A 22,492-nucleotide genomic window follows, 5' to 3' on the forward strand; every position below is an offset into this window, starting at 1 on the left:
TTGTAAGAATGGAAACTTGTTTTGGTTTTGCTATGAGATAAAGTGTTTATCTAACTATGTCTTTAGTCAAGCACACAATTCTCCTATAACTTCTGGTACAGTGAAAAGAGATGGATTTTCCAAGGGTATAAATCTCAAGGGCTGTAAAAGAACTCACTCAAGATTTGCACATCCAAGGCTTTCCAATTCTCGATTCCAAATTAGCATGATTTGCTCTCTTGCTATACCCATTTTATCTTACAACAATTTGAGTGTTTGGAACTGTGACACTTCAGAGTCCTCTGGAACTCATGGAAGGTGGCCAATATCTCAAGCTTGAGCCATCTTTTGAGAGTAACATGATGGCACAGATGCAGCAGCAGTTTCTCTGGCACAGCCCATCCTATTACATCCTGTACAGAAGAAAAGGCATGGAAGATTTCCCCTTGAGGAAAGAGAATTGTTTTGTTCCAAATGGATATACTCCTAATGATTTTGCTGGCTTTAATACTTTATTCTTCAGGGTTCTTAGACTCAGCTCTGGAAATGAGACACATTTCGGCTATGTGTTCTTTTTTTTTTTTTTTAAGGAAACAGTCTGATGTCATTGTACAGCTACCTAGATCCAACCTTTTGGAAGTCGCTAAGTCATTAGCAGACTGTCATCTCTTATCAGTCTTTCTGCTACACATGCCTGACAAAGACAGATGTGAATAACAGGCCACAAGAGGGAAACTCAGAACAATTTTTTTGAGTGATTTGACAGGACTCTGGGTGCTGTAAGAACAATCTTTTTGCTTCAGACACCAAAGAGTTCTGGGTTTTACTCCAGCACTGGCCTGTCTGTCCCAGGGATCTTTTATACGTATGCTCTTTATCCTTAATAGTGAAGTATACTTCCCATCCTGAGTTAATGGAAGGTAGTAGCTGGTTAGTGTAAGAGATCACCCAGCATCTTAATCACCTGAGCTTGGTTGTAGCAATAAATTTTTTCAGAACGTACTTCATCTCTACAGAATAGGCCTGGACCTCGAGTTCTTAGATCTCACCTTTTCAAGTGGTTTTCTCTATCTGACCTTTATTTTGAAATTAGATGGTCTTACTGATTAAAGCCATGTTTCCCTTCTACTTATAGAGCAAGAGGGCTATGTTTTCTCCGTGATGTGCAGACAAGACCTGACTCTCTCACAAAACCTGCCTCTCTGACAACAGACAATCTCTGTAAGCCTGAGCAAGCAGGGACTTCCATATTTCAGCAAAAATCTGCCAACCATTTGAATCCTTTAGAAGTTTATGAGGACGAGCTAGGTGTTTTCTTAAATGGCTACCTCAGTCTGATGAAGAGGTACTGTCTCTGGTGACTGATGCTCTCATACAACTATCTGAGTGGTGTTCTCGCTTTTCGCTTTCAATGAGGATGCTCTGCTAGATTGCTGTGACCTTTAGAATGGGACAATTTCAAAATCTTTCAGTTGTCTCCTTGTTATACAAGCTTACCCTTTGTAGACACTCAGGTTTCCACCCCAAGGCTCATCTATGTTGAGATATTCTTCTGGTGTTTTCTCCAAACAGGATTTCTTTTATCGCTGAGTCACAGTGTGAATATTATTATGGACAATGTATCTCAATGTTATTTGAGTACTTCGGTGACCAGCTTTCCATTCTGCCTCCCTTAAAGGAGGGATATTTCCACATTTAGCGATGTAAGATGCAGTTGAAATTAGTCGTAATAAGAATGCAAATTAAAAGATTCAGCCATCAGTACATTTAGACCTCCTCATATTGAATGAAAAGTAAATAAGTTATTATTTTTAATTGTTTAGCTCAAAAAATATGTAAATATTGTGTTAATAAGTAAAAATATCTGGTTTAGGCTTTTAATATTAGTGAATGCTTAAATGAAACATCAAGGATAGCTACTGTCAACACTAAAGAATGATATCTGTGAATATGAAAGTTCCGTGCCACAATTTGCATGTTTAAATGAAATCAATTAGGTTAATGATGGATGAAAATAAGAAATCCATTATTTAAATGTAAAATAATTCAAAAACTTGTGGGTCCATTTACTGTCAAACTTTCATCTTTCAAAGGGGATATCTAGTTCAAAGGGTTAATGTACAATTCTGACCTTTCCCATCTGGAGGCTTATGTTCAAATATGGTTTACAAGTGAAATACAATTTAATATAATTTATTTCTCTGTAAAATCTTTTGTAGGCAAATCCACAAAGTGGCTTGTCTATTCTGCTTAGAAACTTTAAAATATGGTGTGAACAGGTTATTCCATTTGCTTGTTGTGTGCTTAAGAGAGGGCTCAAGAAGGTTTCAAAGGAAGTTTGGGAGGGAACATTTAATAATACTGAAAGTAGGATGTTCAGGAAATAAACATAAAATGAATATGATTTAATTTCAAAGGAGTAGGACTTTAGGCATAGGAAAGAGACAACCTGCGGTAAAATGACTGATAAGACAGAGGGCATGGATATGCTGGGAAATGGAGCACAGTGAGGTCATCCCTGAACCTGTTCCAAATATATGTTTGAACCACATAGTGTTCAGCCACATGGAGATGCTAGCTTTGGTCAGTGTGGTGACATTTCCAGATTAACAAGCACTAGTCGGCTAACAGCTGTTTTCTCTCTGGAGGGAAGGCTGGGGATAGAACCTTATAGAGCTCACTGTAGGCTTTTGGGGTCACATAGTTAATTTGGTCATGACTAGGCACTGGCCATGGTCATCAGTAGAAATCCCCACAGAGGGTCAATCAAGTCACCAGAGGATATTCTTAGGTGGACATAATAAAGAGAACAAGATAGTCCGTCTACCTGAACACATCAGAAAACTAGTGTCATTTTGTAAATAAAGCAGTGCAGCTGATTCCTGTAATGATAGACTTTTCTTTGTGTAAGGAGATAGGTTCCAGAAATAATATTCTGTTGCAGACAGACAAACAGCAGTATTCCCAAGACTGACTGATTTTTGAAGCTTCTAATCCAAGTAACAATCAGCTAGTGTAAAAGTGATTAAAAAATAATTTCTCTACATTGTATTTGATAAGACAGATAAGACAAGCAAGACACAGCAGCAGCAGCTACGGTAAGTTACATGCCTGAACACTATATTGTTATGGACCTGGGTGGACACTGGGGCTCCTGAAGCCAGGGAAACCTGAGAAAGAGTTTGCTGTGGCATTCATGCTGGCAAGTGGCATCTCTCACAAGAGAGGCTGATGAGGCTTGGGCATTGTAAGGAGCAACTGTGGGAGATTTAAACGGTCCTCAGCAGTGCAGGTGACGAGGAGTGCTGAGAACAGGATGGGCAAAGAAGGTCCATGGCAGTTTGCAGGTGGGGCATGCAGGCAGGGCAATGCATGCTACTCATAGATCCACAGCCCAGGGTAGTGCTCCAGGTCTCTGCCATAATGGTGAGCACTCCTGCAGGGAAAGCCCCTGAAATGTCTCGGTTCCACCCAGACAGAACCAGTAAGAAAAGAGACTTCTGTAGAGGTGGTAGGTTGCAATGAGCACCCAGACCCCACTCCGGGAGAAAAGCTAAGCGCACAAGGTATGCACGGGCTGATAATCTGATGCATCAGGTAGCTGAGTTGCCGGAAACAGTTAAAAGGCTGCACAGTATTAGAGGAGTTAAGATGGAAATAAGTGATTTCAAAACTGTGCTCTTGTAGCAGACACCATTGAAAATGTAGTGGACACCAATGAGAATAAGGCACTTTGGACCCTGGAGACCTGCAAAAAAAGGGCTTCGCCTCAGTCTCCATACTCCAGCATCACAACCAAAAACAGATATGAAGCTCTAACAGCTATAGACACCAATGAGCAAGGTCTGCAAGGAGAAACTGTATCAGCAGCACACAGTGGATACTGTAAAAAGAAACAAAGGGTGCTTGTAGTGGGTGACTCTCTGTTAAATGGCACTGAAGTGCCCACCTGCTGTCTTGACAGGGAGCCACGAGAGGTATGCTCCCTTCTGGGAGCTACAATCTGAGATGTTACTGAGAGGGTTCCACAAGTTGTCAAGAGCACAGACTACTATCCACTGCTGCTCTTTCACATGGGCACAAATGCCACTGAAAGATGGAACCTAGGGGTGAAAGTGAAAAATGTTGGTGCCCAAGTTATCTTTTCCTCCATTCTACCGGTTGGAGGAAAGTGGGCTGCCAGAAATACATGAACAATGCACATCAACTCCTGGCTTCGAGGCTGGTGCCATTGTGAGGGTTTTGGCTTTTATGACAATGGGACATTCTTTTATGAATATAACCTGTTAGGGAAGGATAAAATCTACCTGTCTAGAAAAGGCAAGGGAATCTTTGGCAGTAGACTGGCTAGCTTGATAAGGTGGGCTTTAAACTGAAGAGCTTGGGGGAGGGTCCAAATTGGCAATGCTCACACCATCAAATCCAACTGGGGAATAAGCCAGACCAACCACAGCAGCGACAAATATTCCTTAGCTGCCTCCCAAGGTGAGAAACAGAAGGCCAACTACTTCAAGGGTATGTACGGCTGTGGTGGATCCTTCTGCACCCTTCATGGGAAACCTGCAGTCTCAATTACTCCTCTGAAGTGTTTGTACACCAATGCACATAGCAGGGGGAATAAGCAGGAAGAATGAGAGATCTGTGTGTAGTTGCTGGGCCATGACCTCATTGCTGTGACAGAGACATGGTGAGACAGCTCAAATGACTGGAAAGTTGTTGTGGAAGGCTATGCACTTTTTAGGAAAGACAAACCAGCAAGGTGAGGTGGAGGAGTTGCCCTTTATGTGAAAGAGCAACTTGAATGTATCAAGATCTGCTTAGGAGAGAGATGAAGAATGAGTTGAGTCCTTATGGGTAAAAATTAAGGGATAAGGGGGACACTGTTGTAGCTGTTTATTACAGGCCACCTGACCAGGAAGAAGAAATCGATGAGGCTTTCTACAAACAGCTGGAAGTAGCCTCACAATCACAGGCCCTCATCCTCATGGGGGACTTCAATCACCCTGACATCTGCTGAGTAGGCAACATGGCTAAGCATGCACCATCTAGGAGGTTCTTACACATCATTGATGACAACTTCTTGACACTGGTGGTGGAGGAACCAAAAAGGAGAGGTGTGCTGCTGGACCTTGTCCTAACAAACCAAGAAGAACTGGATGAAGATGTGAAGCTTGGGGACAGCTTTGGCTGCAGTGACAATGCGATGATGGAGTTTAGGATCCTGTGTGGAGGAAGCAGGAAAATAAGTAGGATTACAACCATTGACTTCGGCAGGGTGAAATTTGGCCTCTTCAAGGTCCTATTTGAAAGAATCCCATGGATTAGGGCTCTAGAAGGTAGGCAGGGGGTCCAAAAGAGCTGGCTAATATTCAAAAATCACTTAATCTAAGCTCAAGACCATTGCATCCATATGAGCAAGAAATCAAGTAAAGAGACTAGGAGGCCTGCATGAATAAGTAAGTATCTCCTGTCAAAACTCAGGTGGAAGAAGGATGTTTGTATAACTAACCACTTGGGAGGAATACAAGGAGGCTGTTAGAGTATGCAGGGATGCGGTGAGGAAGGCCAAACTCCACTTGGAGTTAAATCTGGCCAGGGATGTCAAAGGCAACCAGAAGGGCTTCTTCAAGTACATCAGCAGCAAAAGGAAGATGAGGGAAAATGTAGGTCCACTGCTGAATGAGGTGGTTGCCCTGGTGATGGAGGAGACAGAGAATGCAGAGTTACTAAATGCCTTCTTTTCTTCTGTCTTTACCACTAAGACCAGTCCTTAGGAATCCCAAACTCTGAAGGTAAGAGAGAAAGTCTGGAGAAAATAAAGACTTCCCCTTTGAGAAGAATCAGGTTAGAGGTCGTTTAGGCAAACTGGACATCCACAAACCCATTGGCCCTGGTGGGATGCACCCAGGAGTGTGGAGAGAGCTGGCAGATGTTATTGCTAAGCTGCTCTCTATCATCTTTGAAGGGTCATGGAGAACAGGAGAGGTGCCTGAGGACTGGAAGAAAGCCAGTGTCACTCCAGTCTTCAGAAAAGGCAAGAAGGATGACACAGGAAACTACAGACCAGTCAGCCTCACCTCCATCCCCAGAAAGGTGATGGAACAACTCATTCTGGATGTCATTTCCAAGCATGTGGAGCAAAATAAGGTTATTAGGAGTAGTCAACATGGATTCACCAAGGGGAAATCAAGTTTCACCAAGGTGATAGCCTTCTATGATGGCATGACTGGCTGGGTAGACATGGGGGAAGCAGTGGATGTTGTCTACCTTGACTTCAGCAAGGCTTTTGACACTGTGTCCCACAAAATCCTCATAGGTAAGCTCAGGAAGTGTGGGTTGGATGAGTGAACAGTAAGATGGATTGAGAATAGCTGGATGGCAGAGCTCAGAGGGTTATGATCAATGATACAGAATCTAGGTGGAGGCTTGTAGTTAGTGGTGTCCCCCAGGAGTCAGCACTGGGTGCAGTTCTGTTCAACCTGTTCATCAGTGACCTAGAAGAAGATACTGAGTGCACCCTCAGAATGTTTGCTAATGATACCAAACTAGGAGGAAAGGTTGACACACCAAAAGGCTGTGCTGCTGTTCAGTGAGACCTGGACAGGCTGGAGGACTGGGCAGAGAAGAACCTGATGAAATTCAACAAGGGCAAATGTAGGGTCCTGCACCTGGTGAGGAACAACTCCAGGAATCAGTACAGATTAAGGGCAGACCTGCTGGAAAGCAGCACTACAGAGAAGGACTTGGAAGTTCTGGTGGTCAATAGGTTGACCATGAATCAGCAATGTGCCCTTGTGGCCAAGAAGGGTCTGGAACATCTTTTTTATGAGGAGAGACTGAGAAGGCTGGGTATGTTCAGAGAGGGGATCTTATCAAATGCTTATAAATATCTCAAGGGTGGGTGTCAAGAAGATGGGACCAGACTACTTTCAGTGGTGCCCAACAGCAACAATAGGGTGAGGGGCAACGGGCACAGACTGAAATGTAAGAGGTTCCATCTGAATATGAGGAAAAACTGCTTTGCTTTGAGGGTGCCAGAGCACTGGAACAGGCTGCCCAGGGAGGTTGTGGAGTCATTCTCTGGAGTCATTCAAAACCCACCTGGACACATTCCCATGAGATCTGCTCTAGTGAACCTGCTTTAGCAGGTGGGATGGAGTAGATGATCTCCAGAGGTCCCTTCCAACCCCAACCATTCTGTGAGTTTGTGATACATGGATATAAATGTGAATAGATTAGATTAACATTTTTAGAGATATGTACTGGAAGGTTGATTTACAGAAGAACTAGAAAGCAAGTTTTAAAATATGTTTGTTAGAACTGCTTAAGATTAGGTAGCACTAACAGGACAATAAAGACTGTGTGGCTGAATGACAGTCCAGTATCTGAAAAGTCTGACATCAGGTCCCAATTGGAGAAAAAATTTTTCTAGTATGTGACTAAGATCTATTAAGCTCCATGCTGCCTTCAAAAATATGCTTCAAATATCTTTTTCTTTTTTTCCTAGTGTAGATTTGGTGTTATTTCAAATTGAATTATCTTGGAAGAAGGCTGAAAATTACAGAATATGTGTAGCTCACACCTCAGGTTACAACTCTGGTCACCTTCAGCCAGTGAACCTAATGACAGAAGGATAGAGCTTCCCTATAGAACAGTTTTGGGGGATGTTTATTTCTAAAACTAAAGACTGGAAAACAGGTGAGATATTTTGGAGGAAAACATATACAGAAATTGTTAGTAAGACCTCCCAAGGAATAGAGGTTTGCCCTTGATGAGGGTGTAGTATATATCTATAAGAAACAAGTAAAAATTTCATGTCCCTGTACTATTGCTTAGATATTTTTATATAGATTAAACTTTTATAGTGGCCAATATGTGATAAGAATGTCAGAGAAAGTCTTGAAGGGGTATTTTGGTCTGCTGAGCTTATAGAATTCTTATTTACTCCTTCTGCAGTTTGCAATTCTGAAGCCATATTCACAGAAGTGCAGAATGTTAGGGATTGGAAGGGACCTCAAAAGATCATCTAGTCCAATCCTCCTGCTGGAGCAGGAACACTTAGATGAGGCTACACAGGAAGGTGTCCAGGCGGGTTTTGAGATAATTTGAGTCAGACATAACAGAAAACTGAAGGCCTTAAGCAAAAGAAACTGAGGATGCGTAAGATGAAGTTACATTGCAAGGTCACATGCTGACTTAGAGTTAGGTATTTCTTGATAATATGTGATTTAGGCAGAAAGGTGTTTTTTCTCTTGGTTTTTTTTTTTTTTTTCAATACTCCTCTCAGGTGGCATGGCAAAAATTAGATAAAATAAAAATAAGCTGGAAAGAGCACAGTGTACGGCAATGGAGATGTTACATGGAAAAGAGACATTTACGTATCTACAGAGACTGGCAAAATTGAGATTGTTTATGTCTGAAAAAGTATCAGGGCAGAAATAATTAAACAAGAGGAAGGCTGTATAACAAAGCTTCATCACTTGCTTCCACCAAAGAAAACAGAATTGATTTGCCAAAGAAAATATTATTTCTACCATAGCATTCATGTATATATGGGACCTAATGGTTAACTAAGACACCAGTGACCCATTCTGCAAAAGCATGTGAAGGAGAATAGCTTTATTTACACAAGCAGTGCTACTGGAGCTTTCTATTACATCTTCATGAAGTGGCACACATCTCAAACTGTGGTGACAGTGTCACTCTGTCTACCAGTTAATTCAGCTGGGTCTACCAATTTATCTAAAGCTATGCTCACATTTATGTCTCACAGTCTTAAGACCAAGCACAAAGTAGGTAAAAATGATCAACATAGGCATTACATGGCAAAGGAAGTAGTAAGGTTTTAACACATTTTAAGTGGAGTAGAGAGGAACTGTGGAGCTTTGGTAGCGTACCTCCATCTTCTCTTTCACCTTCCCAAAACCCCAAGCCACACATTATATACTATCACATTTTAATTATTTTTTTTCTTTTCAGCAATTGTGGTGAAGGAGTCTGGTATGACTGACAGGTGAGATGGTGAAACAGGTACTATGAATATTTTTTAACAAAATACCAGATAATCAGTGTTCACAGCATTAGTAACTTAAAGGGTTTCCTGCAAGGTTGGTGCTTGAATTCAGGCACTCATGAATTATGAGAGTCGGGAGGGAGTATTTCATTGATCAAGCTTTCTTTTTCCCCACATTGGCATTTGGCTTGTTGTTTTGCTTCCAGGAGTGTTTTTTATGCTGTTCTGGTACAAACTGTTATTACTTTGTTTTTCAACAAACATAATTTAAAACTAAATTAAAAGAGATGAGATAGAGGATGACATAATAGTCATCAAAGAATCTCAGAAGACAAAGGGACCATATGCTGTTTTTTGTCCTGCATGATTATAAAGTAGCTTTTAAATGAATGTAAAAAGAAGGTATAGGAATACCCATGTAGATATGGTACCAAGTATTTACTTGTATCAAAGCTAAATATTGAAAAATATTATAAGGCTTATTTTTACAGTATTGTTGAATATATTTCTTGAAATTAAATACCATTGCCATGACACAATAATTTGATCTAGATTGTCCCACCCACAAATACTAATAATAAAATAATTTGTCAGATACATAATACTAAGGTTTTTATCTCATGTGTTTAAAAAGTGAGTCATTAGTTATATTCTGAAGCAGATCATCAAACTTACTGTATTTCTCAGGCTTATTTGATGAAGTTTACCAATACAGACTTACTTTGCAATTGCTTATTCAAAGCAACAGGGTACAGGCAGAAGCCGTGCTACTTGTCATTTATGAAAGAAGCCAAATTTGGGGGAATGCTGATTCACAGCTGTAGAATGCGTGCAGCTGGTAAGCATAAAAGCTATTAAAAATGGTGAGCACTTTCACAGAGCTGATTAGAGTACTCCTTTCTCTTTTTTCAGATCTCGTTTGGGATATCCAATTTGTTGTTTATTTTTGTACATACTAGAGTGGTTTGTCCTTGGAATTTACTTTAGAGGACTTTTTTTCTAAGCTTAGTTACCATACTTTTTTTAAGAAATAGGTATAAAACTCTGTAGAAATATAGAAATTTTGAGGAGTTTTGTAATTGCTTTCCATATATGAAACTTATTATTTCCTCAAGACTTCTGGAAAAAAAAAAAAACAAACTTAAACCATCCTATGCTTACTCCAGTGCTAATTAATCTGGAAAGTATATACATCATCATTTTCAGAGGTATCTGCTTATTTTATCTGTGCATCTGGAAGTGATGGAAAGGTTCCAAGGAAATAAGAGAAAAAGCATGATGAAAAATATGGAAGGCTGTGACATAAATAGATTTCACAAACATGCTTTTTGAAAAATCAAAAAAAAACAGGTAGAAAATAAATGAATTAGTCTCTCAGGAAATAATTTAAAAATCTTATCATCTGGCAGTCATTTATTACCAGGTAGCAATAATATTTTATTATGAGACTGTTAGATTTTTATAACATTTTTTAAAATGATAGCACCAGAAATGTTGCTGTTAGCTTCCACAATAAAATATCAGAGAAATTTATGGAAGCTTTTCAATATTCAGAAGGTTTGTGGTCATAAAATATAACTACAAAGTAGACGTGCTGTTGGTAGCTCATAATTTAGCTAAACCTGTAAGAGCAAAAGTGTGTTGTAATAAATAAATCAGACTAATTTGAACTCTGGTACAAAGCGCAGAGGGTAGTTAGTGTGCAAAATATTAAACATCAAGATAAATAAATTAATTCTAAGTGGCAGAGTAGACTTGCGTATTGTAGATCCAGGCAGGAGATACTGATGCACACAGGCACATGATTGTGTGAGAACTTAGAGTAATTTGGGAACAGTCAGTGGGCAACAGCAGGAACCAGGGGGCTAATACATTTCTATAACTTTGGGGGACAAAGGAAATCTGCGAGTTTTCCTGGGCAGTGGCAATTGCTGGCTATGCAGACAGCTTGAAATGATAACCCTCAGTGAGAGATATGTACCTGCTTATCTGGGGGAGATATTAACATTGTGATCCCTTGCTCTTGAGAATCTTGTAGAAATGATGCAGCAGGTTATGGCAATAGAAGAGTGCAGTAAGCCTCATCAACCAACCAAAGCAGGACTTTATATATTGCAACAAGGCACAACCTGCTTGCTGAGAAGATGACAATCCTTCTGTTATTCCAAGAAATCCCAACAAAATGTCCTCTAGAGAAGGAGAGACCTCATTCCAGTGCTTCTGCCAAATCATCTGGCAGCCATGACGTGGATATTGTACCTTAGGCAGGGTTTATGTATTTTGGACTGTGGGCTGCCTGGAGCTCAAGTGAGTGTTTTCCAAACTGATAAGTAGTTAATAAGACACATTACTTTTCTTGCTTAGGGTCTGTGAAAGTAAAACCTGGCAGTCATAGGAAGCTCCCTGATCACAGTGGGAAACGTCACCCTGACACACAAGCATAGCTCTCTTCCTTATTGGATTCAATGGCGTATTTCATATTACGAGATCCAATGCAGAATTGCATTGTTAAACAAAGTCTTTTCTTACTAGTAGTACTTTTAAGGTTTTTTAAATCATTGTGCATAGAAGAAAATTTGTAGTCACAAAAGGTAATTAAAAACATCTAGTCATCATCCTAAAAGATTAAATAAGAAGGCTGTACCAATGTTTTTAGAAGGAGGGATTTGAATAACACTTGTAGCATACCCTGATGTATTATGAACACTTGCTTCCTTTGGCAAACCCAGCAAATGTTGTATTCACTCCTGCCTTTACTGGTGTCTTTCCTATTAGTGTTAGCATAATTTGCACTCAAACAGTAGGTCCAACAAGGATCACAGACTTCATTACAACAAACTCAGCTTCTTACTGCAGGTGGGGAGATGTTCATAACATGAACTAGAGAGAGAGAATCACCTTCAAAGAAAACATGCATCAGAATCAAAGTATTCCAGAGGAGGCCTAGGGTCAAATGATGTTAATGAGCTCTTTTCCATTATTTAGAACATGATGAGAGACAGGATTGTATTTGCCCTGATTTTGAAATAGGCACCTGACAGTTTGGTTGGATGGAAACTTATCAGATTGAGAGGGTGTTGTTTTGGAGGCTTAATAGTATTTACTGTCATACTGTAAAGAGGTGTACATTTTTATTCACAACAGGCAAACATTTGAGCAGCTGTGCCTGCTTTTCTACTATTTGCACTAGGTATAGCTCTTTTGATTCTAGTTCAAAGTTGGACGACTAAGCAGGACATTGTGAAAAATAAAAAAACGCAGAATCCCTCATGTTTTAAGAAAAAGAGGCTTAGACGGTATATATCACACTGATGTGTACCATACGTAGAGGAAAGAACCTCACTGATGGATTTTTCTTTTTGAATCCCAAAGATTCGTAAACTAAGGAATTAAAGAGATTAATCTTTCACTATACACCTTCTATATATTGAAGCTTATTGTCACCAAATGTGACAATTTTTCTGTGCCAGATCTTTTAATATCCTACAGACTATAAAACATACATTCTATGATGATGTAACAACAGTGGAAACCAACAGAAATGTGATTTCTTCTTGCCACTGTCACCCATTTCCTTAGAATGATGTGAACTAACCTTTGTAAAACTGTAAGTCGAGACTAATTGTTACTTAAACAGCAAATAACTTGTTTTATATGTATTACTGGACTGCTTTGCTTATGACAAAAACATGGTACCCAGGTACAAAGAGAACATCCAAACATTTTGCACCAGCTCAAAGGCCGTTGAAAACATTTCAGTAATTTTTTATGTGTAAAGACCAAGAATGGATGTATCAAAGACATTCAATGCTAAGTATTGACAGAACTTTCAATTAAACATCCTAGGAAATGTGTAGGGAATATTAAAGTTTTATGTTTTGTTTTGTTTTGTTTTTTTCTTTTTATAAATATCCTAATCTGGCTTTAAAAACCTTTTTAAAATGTAGGTAAGATGGACAGTGTATTCCATGTTATGTTGTCACTGAATGTAAATAGGGACAATTTGCACAGTACTGAGTTACTTGTGGAATTCTAATTCATAATGTGGAATGGGTTAAAGATTTTGTATACTAATACCTGTTGGTTTTAGTAGCCAGAAAATCCTGATTTATCCAAACTAGGACATAGGTAGGAAAAAAAACTCTTTCAGATTTAAAGTGAAATTTTATTTCAAACCTGAGTGGGAGATCTTAAAATACCTGGTAGACTTCTGCTATTGTATGGTAGGTCAGCACGTAAGTCCTTACACTCTTGAATCAGACCAAACCCTTAATCCCCAGATTCCAAGAGTCTGAATGTTCTAATAACTGAATTACTGTCAAATAAGTATTTTGCTGGATCTGATCTACTTAGCGTGAATACTTCAATACTCAGTAAAGGAACCTCTTTTACTCATAAATCACTTTATGGGCTCTAATAACTTGTCTAAAGAACTAGTCTTGGTGGGCTGATTACTACTTCTCATAAAAATCGAATTACCTGTAAGTAAGGACACATAGAAATGTCATCCTAAGACTTGGGGATTTAGTCGACCTCTAGAATGTAGAATACTGTATTACAGGTCTGTTTTTCAGGGATTAATAACCTTATTTCTGTAAGTGAAAGGAAGGAGGTGTTCTTGTTCCATTCTGCTTCCTGAAACTTTAGCCAGATTGAAAGATATTTGGGGTGCTGAGTTTAAATTTCGTAGTAAGTTTTTGCAGTTATTTTTAAAAAAATATCTATAATTCAGCAAAGAACTTGAAAATTAGGAGCCCTGACCTGGATCTCTACATCTGATGTAATATTCCTTTCTAAGATTCTGCAGGGGAGAACCAATAAGGCTTTTTCTGTTAATCCTCCTTTCACTGGAAGCCCAATGAAGGCTAAGATTTGAGCAACATAGAGATTTACTTTAAACAAATTGTGCAGAGAAATCTAGTGGCAACTAGTGTTTATTTTACAGCTAAATATATACATATATATATATATATATATATAAAAGTTATCTGCAGTAAAGACTGATGCATGCATCTTTGAATAGGTACATTTCCACCACTGTTTGAAATCACTAATCTTTCTACTCTCGGGTAGTATATTACTGACAATAGTAATTTTTTAAAAGTCTCAACTTAATGTACGTACTCCACCCACCCAACTATCTGCCCATGAAAAGAGGTGATCTTATTTTCTGTTTCTAGGATTGTAGTTACAGTAACTGAAGATGATTACTTTAAAGAGAGATTTTTTGACAAAATAACATGGTGCTGTTTTAACATCATCATAATTTAATCCTTTTATCTCACTCTTCTTTTTTTTTTTTTTTTTTTTCCCCCGTAATTGTGGTTATTCCCACACACTTTTTGCTGATTAATGTTATAGGATACATAGGGGTCATACTTTGATTTAATTACTCAACCAGCAGCTTGGACTTCCCTGGAAAAGTATTCACAGAAGCTCCAGTAATCCAGCATGCTAAGGAGTTAAGGGGTGGAGGACTTCTGAAGTTACATAGGAAAAAGAGGCCAAGTTACTTTTTTAAGATCTTGCCACTGAGAAGAAGCTAACAGTGATTAATTTTCTTATTCTGTTGGTGACCTGCTTTATGATCTTAAGCTAATTTGTTACTTTTATTAATTCAGTTTCTGTTTTTACATTGTGGTTTTCAAGGGTTTACATATACAGTTTAACATAACTTGTCATACGGGAATCTTGCAGCAGCTTCCATATGATTCCTTTATATGAGGAAATTTATGTGAAGAAATTTATATGAAGAAATGTAATGCTGCATGTAACCTTATAAGGGCTGGGAGATGATATAAATACATAATGAAATCCTTCTCACTTCATGCAATATAAAAACAGGAAGTTAATTTTGAAAAAATAAAACCAAAAAACAAAAACCAAAACAAAACAAAACACACACACACACACACAAAAAAAAACAAAACAAAAACAAACAAACAAACAAACAAACAAAAAAACCCAAACCTTTTATCATTGAGGATCTGATTAACAGCGACAGTCTGGTGAGTGATAAGAACCATGTTTATTTTGAAATAGTTTCAAAGAGATTAAATCAATCAGTAAAGCAGTTCCACAAGGTATTAATGTTGCCATTAGTTATTGCTAAGAGTACAACAAAAATCATGTGCTGAAGTGTTTAATTACTTCTTATATCAGATAACATTCATTACCAGTGTCAACTAAAATCAATTTTCCACACGCATTCACTGATTTTGTGTGTTGATGAATAAAGATGATATTGCCTGATCAAAAATAGATAAATCATCCCAAAGCTTTGAAATGGCTTACCTGGTCTTGTGCAATGAGATGTACCCAAATCCTAGAAAGCTGGATGAAACAGAATCACTCAGTGGAACTTTTACCTTTGCTTTGCTGAAACTGGAAAGGATATATGGAAAAAACAACCAAAACAAATCATGCCATATGTTTTTTCTGTAACCACTGCTAAGTTGTTATTTCCAGCAAAAAGACAGATTCCTGGCACATGGCTGGTAAAGGTGTCTCGCTATGTGCCTAAAGAAAGGTTTGAATCTCAGTTCACATTGCTGCTACCTCCAATCAATTGCAGCTCATAAATGCCTCAGTACTCCAGCTGAAGAGTGTAGGGCCAAACATTTTTCATGCTCTTGGAGATGCATGGAAATACATAAGTCACTGGGTATTGAAACCATTGTGTTTTCCTGTGTTACTGTGAAGGCTTGCTCTACAATCTATGCTTACATAAGCCACTGTGGTTTTGGGTTTTGTTGGTTTGTCACGTTTTGTTTGATTTGTTTAGTTTGTTTTGTTTTTAAATTCAATTTTCCCAATTCTCATCCTTTTTGGAATATTTATCTCCTCCATAATGTCATTAGAGTGCAGGATAAGGGCTTATTTGTAGGTATTGTAAAGAAATTTTAGTCACCAGTCCTTTGTTCATAAGAATTTTGCTTGAAATACTGATCTACAATATTTTATTACCATGAAAGTACGGGGCCAAGTCTTAAAAGAGATGCAAATAATTTAAGTTCTGTTAAGTTTAACTGATGTAAATTGGCATACTTCTACTGACTTTAAAGGAGAATCAACAGAACATCTGACACACAATAAAACCCCTGATCGTACTCCTTTCATTTGTTTTGGTTGTAAAAGTGGAGATTTTTTGGATGTATCTGCATTACTTATAACAAGCTGACGAGCATATCTGAAAATAAATCAATCTCTCTAACTGTATTACTATTCTTGATATGTTTTTCTTTCTTTAAACTTTGTTTTCTAGTGGTGGTGTCATTTGCTGAAGATAAGGTGTTGTTCCAGTTGTTATGATTTATACTACTGAGTGCGACGGGTTAAAGCTCCCAGTATTGACAGAGTACATTTATACCTGTCAAATTCTTCTAAAATGAACAGTCCTAGCAGGAGGTAGTATTTTATAACAGCATTTTGTGTTCTGGAAAAACCTCAGTCAACAGGGTTTTATTTATCTTTGTTAAAATAATATATTTAGGTTAGTTTTGATGGAATTATTAAAAAAAAAAATCTCATTCTAAATATTGATGTCAATGTTAAAGTGAAGGACAAGTTTGTCTTAATAGTTTTCCCCTTAGAAGTGCACACTTTAATTCTGGACAGAAATCAAGCACAGCATGAAAATAAAGTAGAAGCAACAACACTGAGAATGAAGCATCCAAGATAAAATATCAACTATTTTTTTTTTTTTAAAGGACTGACAATTAAATACAAAAATTGTCAATTGTAAGCTTTACTAAAAACTGTATATTGAATTAATCCCTGTGTTACCTGTTTTAAAGAAACAAGTAGTTACCGTACAAGTCAATTAGCAGGGAAAATCACATATTTCCTACACTCCTTTATTATGCATTAGAGAGTGAAATACAAACATAAAACCTTTCTTATTCTGTGTAAATAAGCTCTGCTTGGAAGTGCATGGAGAACAGAGAGCTGTCTGTGGCATTAAATAAAGTAGGAATGGGAACTTCACACTGGGGGAAACAGCACTGCACTGATCCATGCAAATGAAAGCTTAATTGTCTGAAGTCCCCTCTTCTATTTTATGTGGGTCATTTACAGTAATGCATATAATGCTGATCATTTCTTAAATATTTAAGCCAGTAATGCTAGCTAGATGGACCTTTAATTTCTTTCCTCACCTGTGGCTATCAAGAATACTTCCATCAAAGTTTAGCTCTTTTTCATATTTCTCTGGAAACCTCTTGATCTCATTGCATTAGCTGTCTCCGTCCCTCAGTTAAGTTCTTCATGTGTTCCTATCTGATACTAATTTGTTCCTCTGGTTCAATGTATAGTTAAGAGAGTAATTTATTAATCTTCAATAGCACCACTGAAATCACAGAAGTACTTGATGCTCTGATTTATTAAGGCACTTGAGGTCAGTGCCTTAAGCATGTGCTAAAAATGAAGCAAATTCCAGCACATCCTCCAAAGGATTAGTCACCTGCATAATGGTTTGCAGGGTCCTTAAAAATATGAACTTCTGGAACAGATTTGCTACTGGTATAAGGTTAGTGCAGCTGTACTGAAAGCTAAATGATGCTGACGATCTTTTCAGTGGAATTTTCTTGTCTTGTGCCATGCTGTTACATTTTGATATGCCAAAAATAAAAATCAAAGTTAGGAAAATGCTTCTGACATTTTTAATCGCCATTTAGTGTTCAATGGGACTATTAGCATCTCAATAAGACATTATATCATTATTACAGCATATCTTTTTTTTTTTTGCATTCGATTTTGTAAGGACATATTGTCATGGTCTTTCACATTTGCTTGATAATAGGATATCGGTGGTGTCACTGCTACCTCATTGCAAATTGAGTGAGACGAAACTTAGATACCCTAGGTTTGCAGGTTAAAGTATTTCTTGTGCCATAGATGAAGATGTGTGTTTTGTATTAGGAAACTGTGAAGAAATAAGAATTTATACTTTCCTATTGAGTCTGAATTTTTTTCTCACTATAACTATGAACTGTTTCTTTTCCCAAGCAAAAAACTTCTTTATACAAAAATATTTCTTTCTTTATGTTTTGTTTTGGGTTTTTTTATTTGTTTGGTTTTGGGTTTTTTTGTTTGTATGTTTTGTGTTTTTTTTTTTTTTTTTTAATAAGAGGTGTGTCTAGCTCATGTAAACTATCTTGATTATGAGAATATACCCTTGCAAGGCAGCTGGCAATTTTTTTTTTATTTATTCTGAATGAATTCACAGTAGCTATATTGTGTATGTTTTTGCAAATAAAGCTATAAAGTTAATTCCAATGTGTAGGAAAAATATTTCTAAAAAATTTAGGACAGATTAGGGACATTTCTATAGTGCTTTGTGCAGATATTTAAAACATTCTCTTTGTAACTTTGATTTAAATAATGTTCTGTTTTAGGGGCAGCATTATTGCATTTCAGAAATAAAATCCTGTAAAACGCCTGTAATGTGTTTTGTCTGAAAGCCCATTGCAGACTTCTTATTATGAGTTTCAAGCTTCTGCAACGATAAAAGTGTTATTGAAATGTATGTTATTGCATTAATTCCTCTAATAGCAGCATTCCATCATATCAACCTATAAATAGACAAAGAAACAATTGCACAGAATACTTGTTATTCATCCTCAATATTTTTTATTTTGTTGTTAGATGTCAGAGTTTGGAAGAGTCATATGTAGTATTTGCATTGAATACAGAAAGTAGAGTTATTTCCTCTGTATATACATGTGTTTTATATCTGTGTTTTCTTGGGATATAAAAAAGTTACTTGTTTAGTTCCATCGGTCATTTTTATTGCCTTCCTGAAGACAATGGAAATCACACAAGGCTCCATAAAAAAGCATCTCTAAGTGCAAATAAAATCTATGGTACAGTCTTTTGCAAATAGAGAGGAATGCACTCATAGATAATAAATCTTTTTTGTGTATATCAACAAGATGTCTATTTTTTTTCTTCCTAGATACACCTTTAGTTAAAATCATTTCTTCCAATTCATGGCCTGAAGAAGGACAATCTATAATTTTGACTTGTGAATCCAAAGGAAAACCAGTGTAAGTGACTTAACAAGTAATATGTTTTCGTTATTTTCCTTATTGTGTTGTGATTGCAATCTTCAGCTGCAGAAATCTGCTGGTTTTGTCTTGTCCTGGGGTGTAAAGTAATCTCTGGAATAGAAAACCCCTTGAAGCCTGTCTTCATTAAGTGTCTGTAGAGGCTTGGTCTTTTACTTTGTCATCTATTTTAGTTTTCAGGAAGAATTCCAGCTGTGAGATTTTTTTTTTTTCAGTCAGGTATATCAACCTGAAAGGAGTGCAGGCTTAATCAGTCACTGTTTACATCATTGAACTGATAGAAGAAAAGAAAATGTCTCATGAAAATCTTCCTACATCAACTAGCCTCAGAGAAAATATATTGAACTTTCTGGATGCTTTGGCTGTCATTTACAGGGGAATTTGAAGTTTAATGATATGTGCAAGTTGGCTGCCCGTTTCGACCAGAATTTGAAAAGATGAAGCCTGCTTTAAGAATATAAATTGTTTTACTTGGAAACTAACATCTCTGCAATCAATATTTTAAAAGCAGATATGCAGAGATTAACTCTTACACAGAAACTACTATTTAAATAGACTTTGGTCTCTAAAACAGTATATTCTCAGATGAGCTGTTATATATTTATCCATAAAAATACAAAAATAATCCAGTTGCTTAATATTAAGTTGATATGAACCAAGTTTATTAAATACTGACCTTCTGCTCAAAAGTTTAATACAAACTGTTATATGGAGTGATGATATACAGCTTTAGATTGATCTTGAAAATAATAGTGCAATAATATTTTCGTTCTAGAAAAGGTGCAAATTACATGCCAAAAATCATGTCACTTAGGGCTGAATTTCTCCCTAGTAAAACTTCAGTCACTTTATGGAATTGCTTCATATAGGAAGCTGAAGTCAGATTTAGATGAAGTCAGGAATTTAATTCCAAAATTTATTAATTGAAAAGCTCTTCTGAGTTTAGTCTGGTATCATTTCAACTCCATAAGTATTTTCTTTGTTACATTATATGCCTGTATAATTTGAAAGCAACTCTTCCGTCCAAATCTTGACTGGCCTGAGCAACTCAGCATTTAGATCCTGCTTCTACTCTGCTTGAGACCAGAACACTGAGGGTCCACCCAATTAGTCTTGCATGGTGCTCAATGCAATCAGTCCTCTGTGTACTTCTGAACTAATATGTGTTTCTGAGATATATACTCCTGTAGGTAACACAAAAATCAGTTGCAAGCCATCTCTTGCTTTTATAATATACTTGAAGGAGAAGGAATTATCCATTCACCTAATAGCATTTGAACATTCCCCTAGGTATCAAAATTCAGCAGAAGATATTCAAGATGATATTCAAATGCTTAATCTTAGGAAAGAGGTCAGCCCTTATTGCCTTGAGTGCACTGTTGGCTAGGTGATAATTAGGATTTTTCCTATCTCAGTGTTTTCCTCATGACTTAACAGGTGACAACTATATGCCAAATGCTCTGCTTGGCTTATAGACTTCAGGTGTCCTAACCCCAGGTGCTTGATTTTCACTGTTCATCTAACATTCACTGTAGGGATAAAGGTTAGAAGTAAGGCAGTCATTATGTACTTTTATATTTTTAATTAGCTGTTGTTTGTTGGAGAGGGCCTATGGCCCTTCACATTTGGAGTCTTTAAATAATAAGAAAATCTGGATGTTGTGCATCGATTTCCTCATTTTGTTCTTCTTAGTTTTGTGAGACAGACATCTGGATGATTTGACAGAGAGATGTGATTGGCATGTGAGGAGGAAGGAGGAATAGGTGAATGATACCAACTAGGTGTTCTAGTCCTCCAATGATTTCACCTGTCTCTGAGCATTGCAACGATGCTTTTCTATTTCTGAATGTATGAGAATCATTTCAGCTGTCTTTAAATGTTTGCATAATAGATATTTACATCTAAGCTGCTCACTTGGGCTTCCCTTTGCATTCAGTGGAGAGATTTAGGCACTATTATGACATGACTTGTCTGTTCTACCTTAGACAATTACAGAAGAAACAGCCAGACTGAATAGCCAGACTCTGCTACTTTCTCTCAACTACATGGAGTTCAGACAGTTAATTCAGTCAGATATCTACTTCTGTATTTTTCAATACCAAGTATAGATGTCTAAATGTAGACATTTATATTGAATTTTCTAGCTATGTTGAATTTTGGTTACATGCGTCTTGCTCTTTGTATAATCTTCATTGAAAATGGGCTAACATTTTTTTTCACATGCCAAAGATGTTAGACTCCGTTAAAAGAAGAGGCTGTTAATCCTCTCAGATATTATCTTTCCTCTAGACCCTCATATTTGTTAGCCATTTCTGAAGCATGTAAAAAAATATAAAAGTGGTACACCATGTTTTCTCTTTGGTACATATAATATTGTAGATATAATTAATATGTTACCATTAGGAGACATTCATTAAAACATAATCATTAAAATAGAGTTTCAGTTGAGGCATTTACTGTTTTGTTTTGTTTTGGTTTTTGTTTTCAAATAAAACTCAGTTGCACCCTTAATGGATGCAAACACAAACTTTACATGTGGCTTTGAAAGGGCAGCCAAATAAAAACTCCACACCACAGAATTATCAAGTCAGGACAGCTGTTTGTGGTAATCTTTTGGGCACAAATATTTTGCCAATAAATACACCTCTAATTATCAATGCTAGTAGAAACGCCAACATCAGCTGCTCCATACTGCTCCATTATGTCAGTCTTTCATGGCGCAAAGCCAGTAATAAATAGGCATCCTCCTGGGAGCAGTTTGTAGTTGCTTTGCATGAGAAACAGTAATGTCATGCTCCCAACCTACATTACAATTACCTTCTGGCTTGTAGAGAGAGAGAAATTGGAGAGGTCCACAGAGATCAAGTATGTCAGTATCACAAGAGAAGTGATGAAGTGTGGGCTTTATGGAGAGCTCAGAGCCAGCCATGGTCCTTCATAGCCATTTAAACACCATGGGTTAATTTCCATACACTGTCAACTTTACGTCACAGTTAAAACAGTCTCTTTTGTTTTCTGTAGGTAGCAGTGAATCATACCAGTAAATGAACACTTAGTTACAGGTACATTTCTCTTGTATCCCAGGAGCAATTTTCACGAGCTTCAAAATGACATTAGACATGAAAATGGAGGAAGAATGAAGCCAGGCCATGGCTGTGGTGACATTCCTGATACTGATAGTTGCTGCAGAGTAATTCTTTCCCAAAAGGGAAAAGCAGAATGAGGCTAAAGCTAGAATGTACTTACTCCATCTTACATTGCATCACCAAGCCCCTGTTTGCAGGGATTCTGTCCCTCAAACCATGTGCATCACAGATACCCAGATATTGTGCTCCAAATCTACAACACAGTCCTATGGAAAAACCTTACTTAACTTACTGTCCTGTAGCAGGGAATGGGAGGGAAGCCTAGCTCAGACCAACACTTCTAGGAA

At 37.5% G+C, this 22,492-nt stretch overlaps 1 protein-coding gene across 3 annotated transcripts in view; it reads left to right on the forward strand.

The window, feature by feature from the left end:
- The window catches only part of CADM2 (cell adhesion molecule 2), a 682,250-nt gene that overhangs the window by 561,479 nt on the left and 98,279 nt on the right, over positions 1–22,492 (forward strand). For all 3 annotated transcript variants that reach the window (XM_065064679.1, XM_065064687.1, XM_065064698.1), the window contains one exon: positions 18,948–19,038. In XM_065064679.1, coding sequence (XP_064920751.1) covers positions 18,948–19,038 — 91 coding nt within the window. The remainder of the gene's footprint in view (positions 1–18,947; positions 19,039–22,492) is intronic.

This window comes from Columba livia, chromosome 1, assembly GCF_036013475.1.
Source record: "Columba livia isolate bColLiv1 breed racing homer chromosome 1, bColLiv1.pat.W.v2, whole genome shotgun sequence".
Lineage (NCBI taxonomy): Eukaryota > Metazoa > Chordata > Aves > Columbiformes > Columbidae > Columba > Columba livia.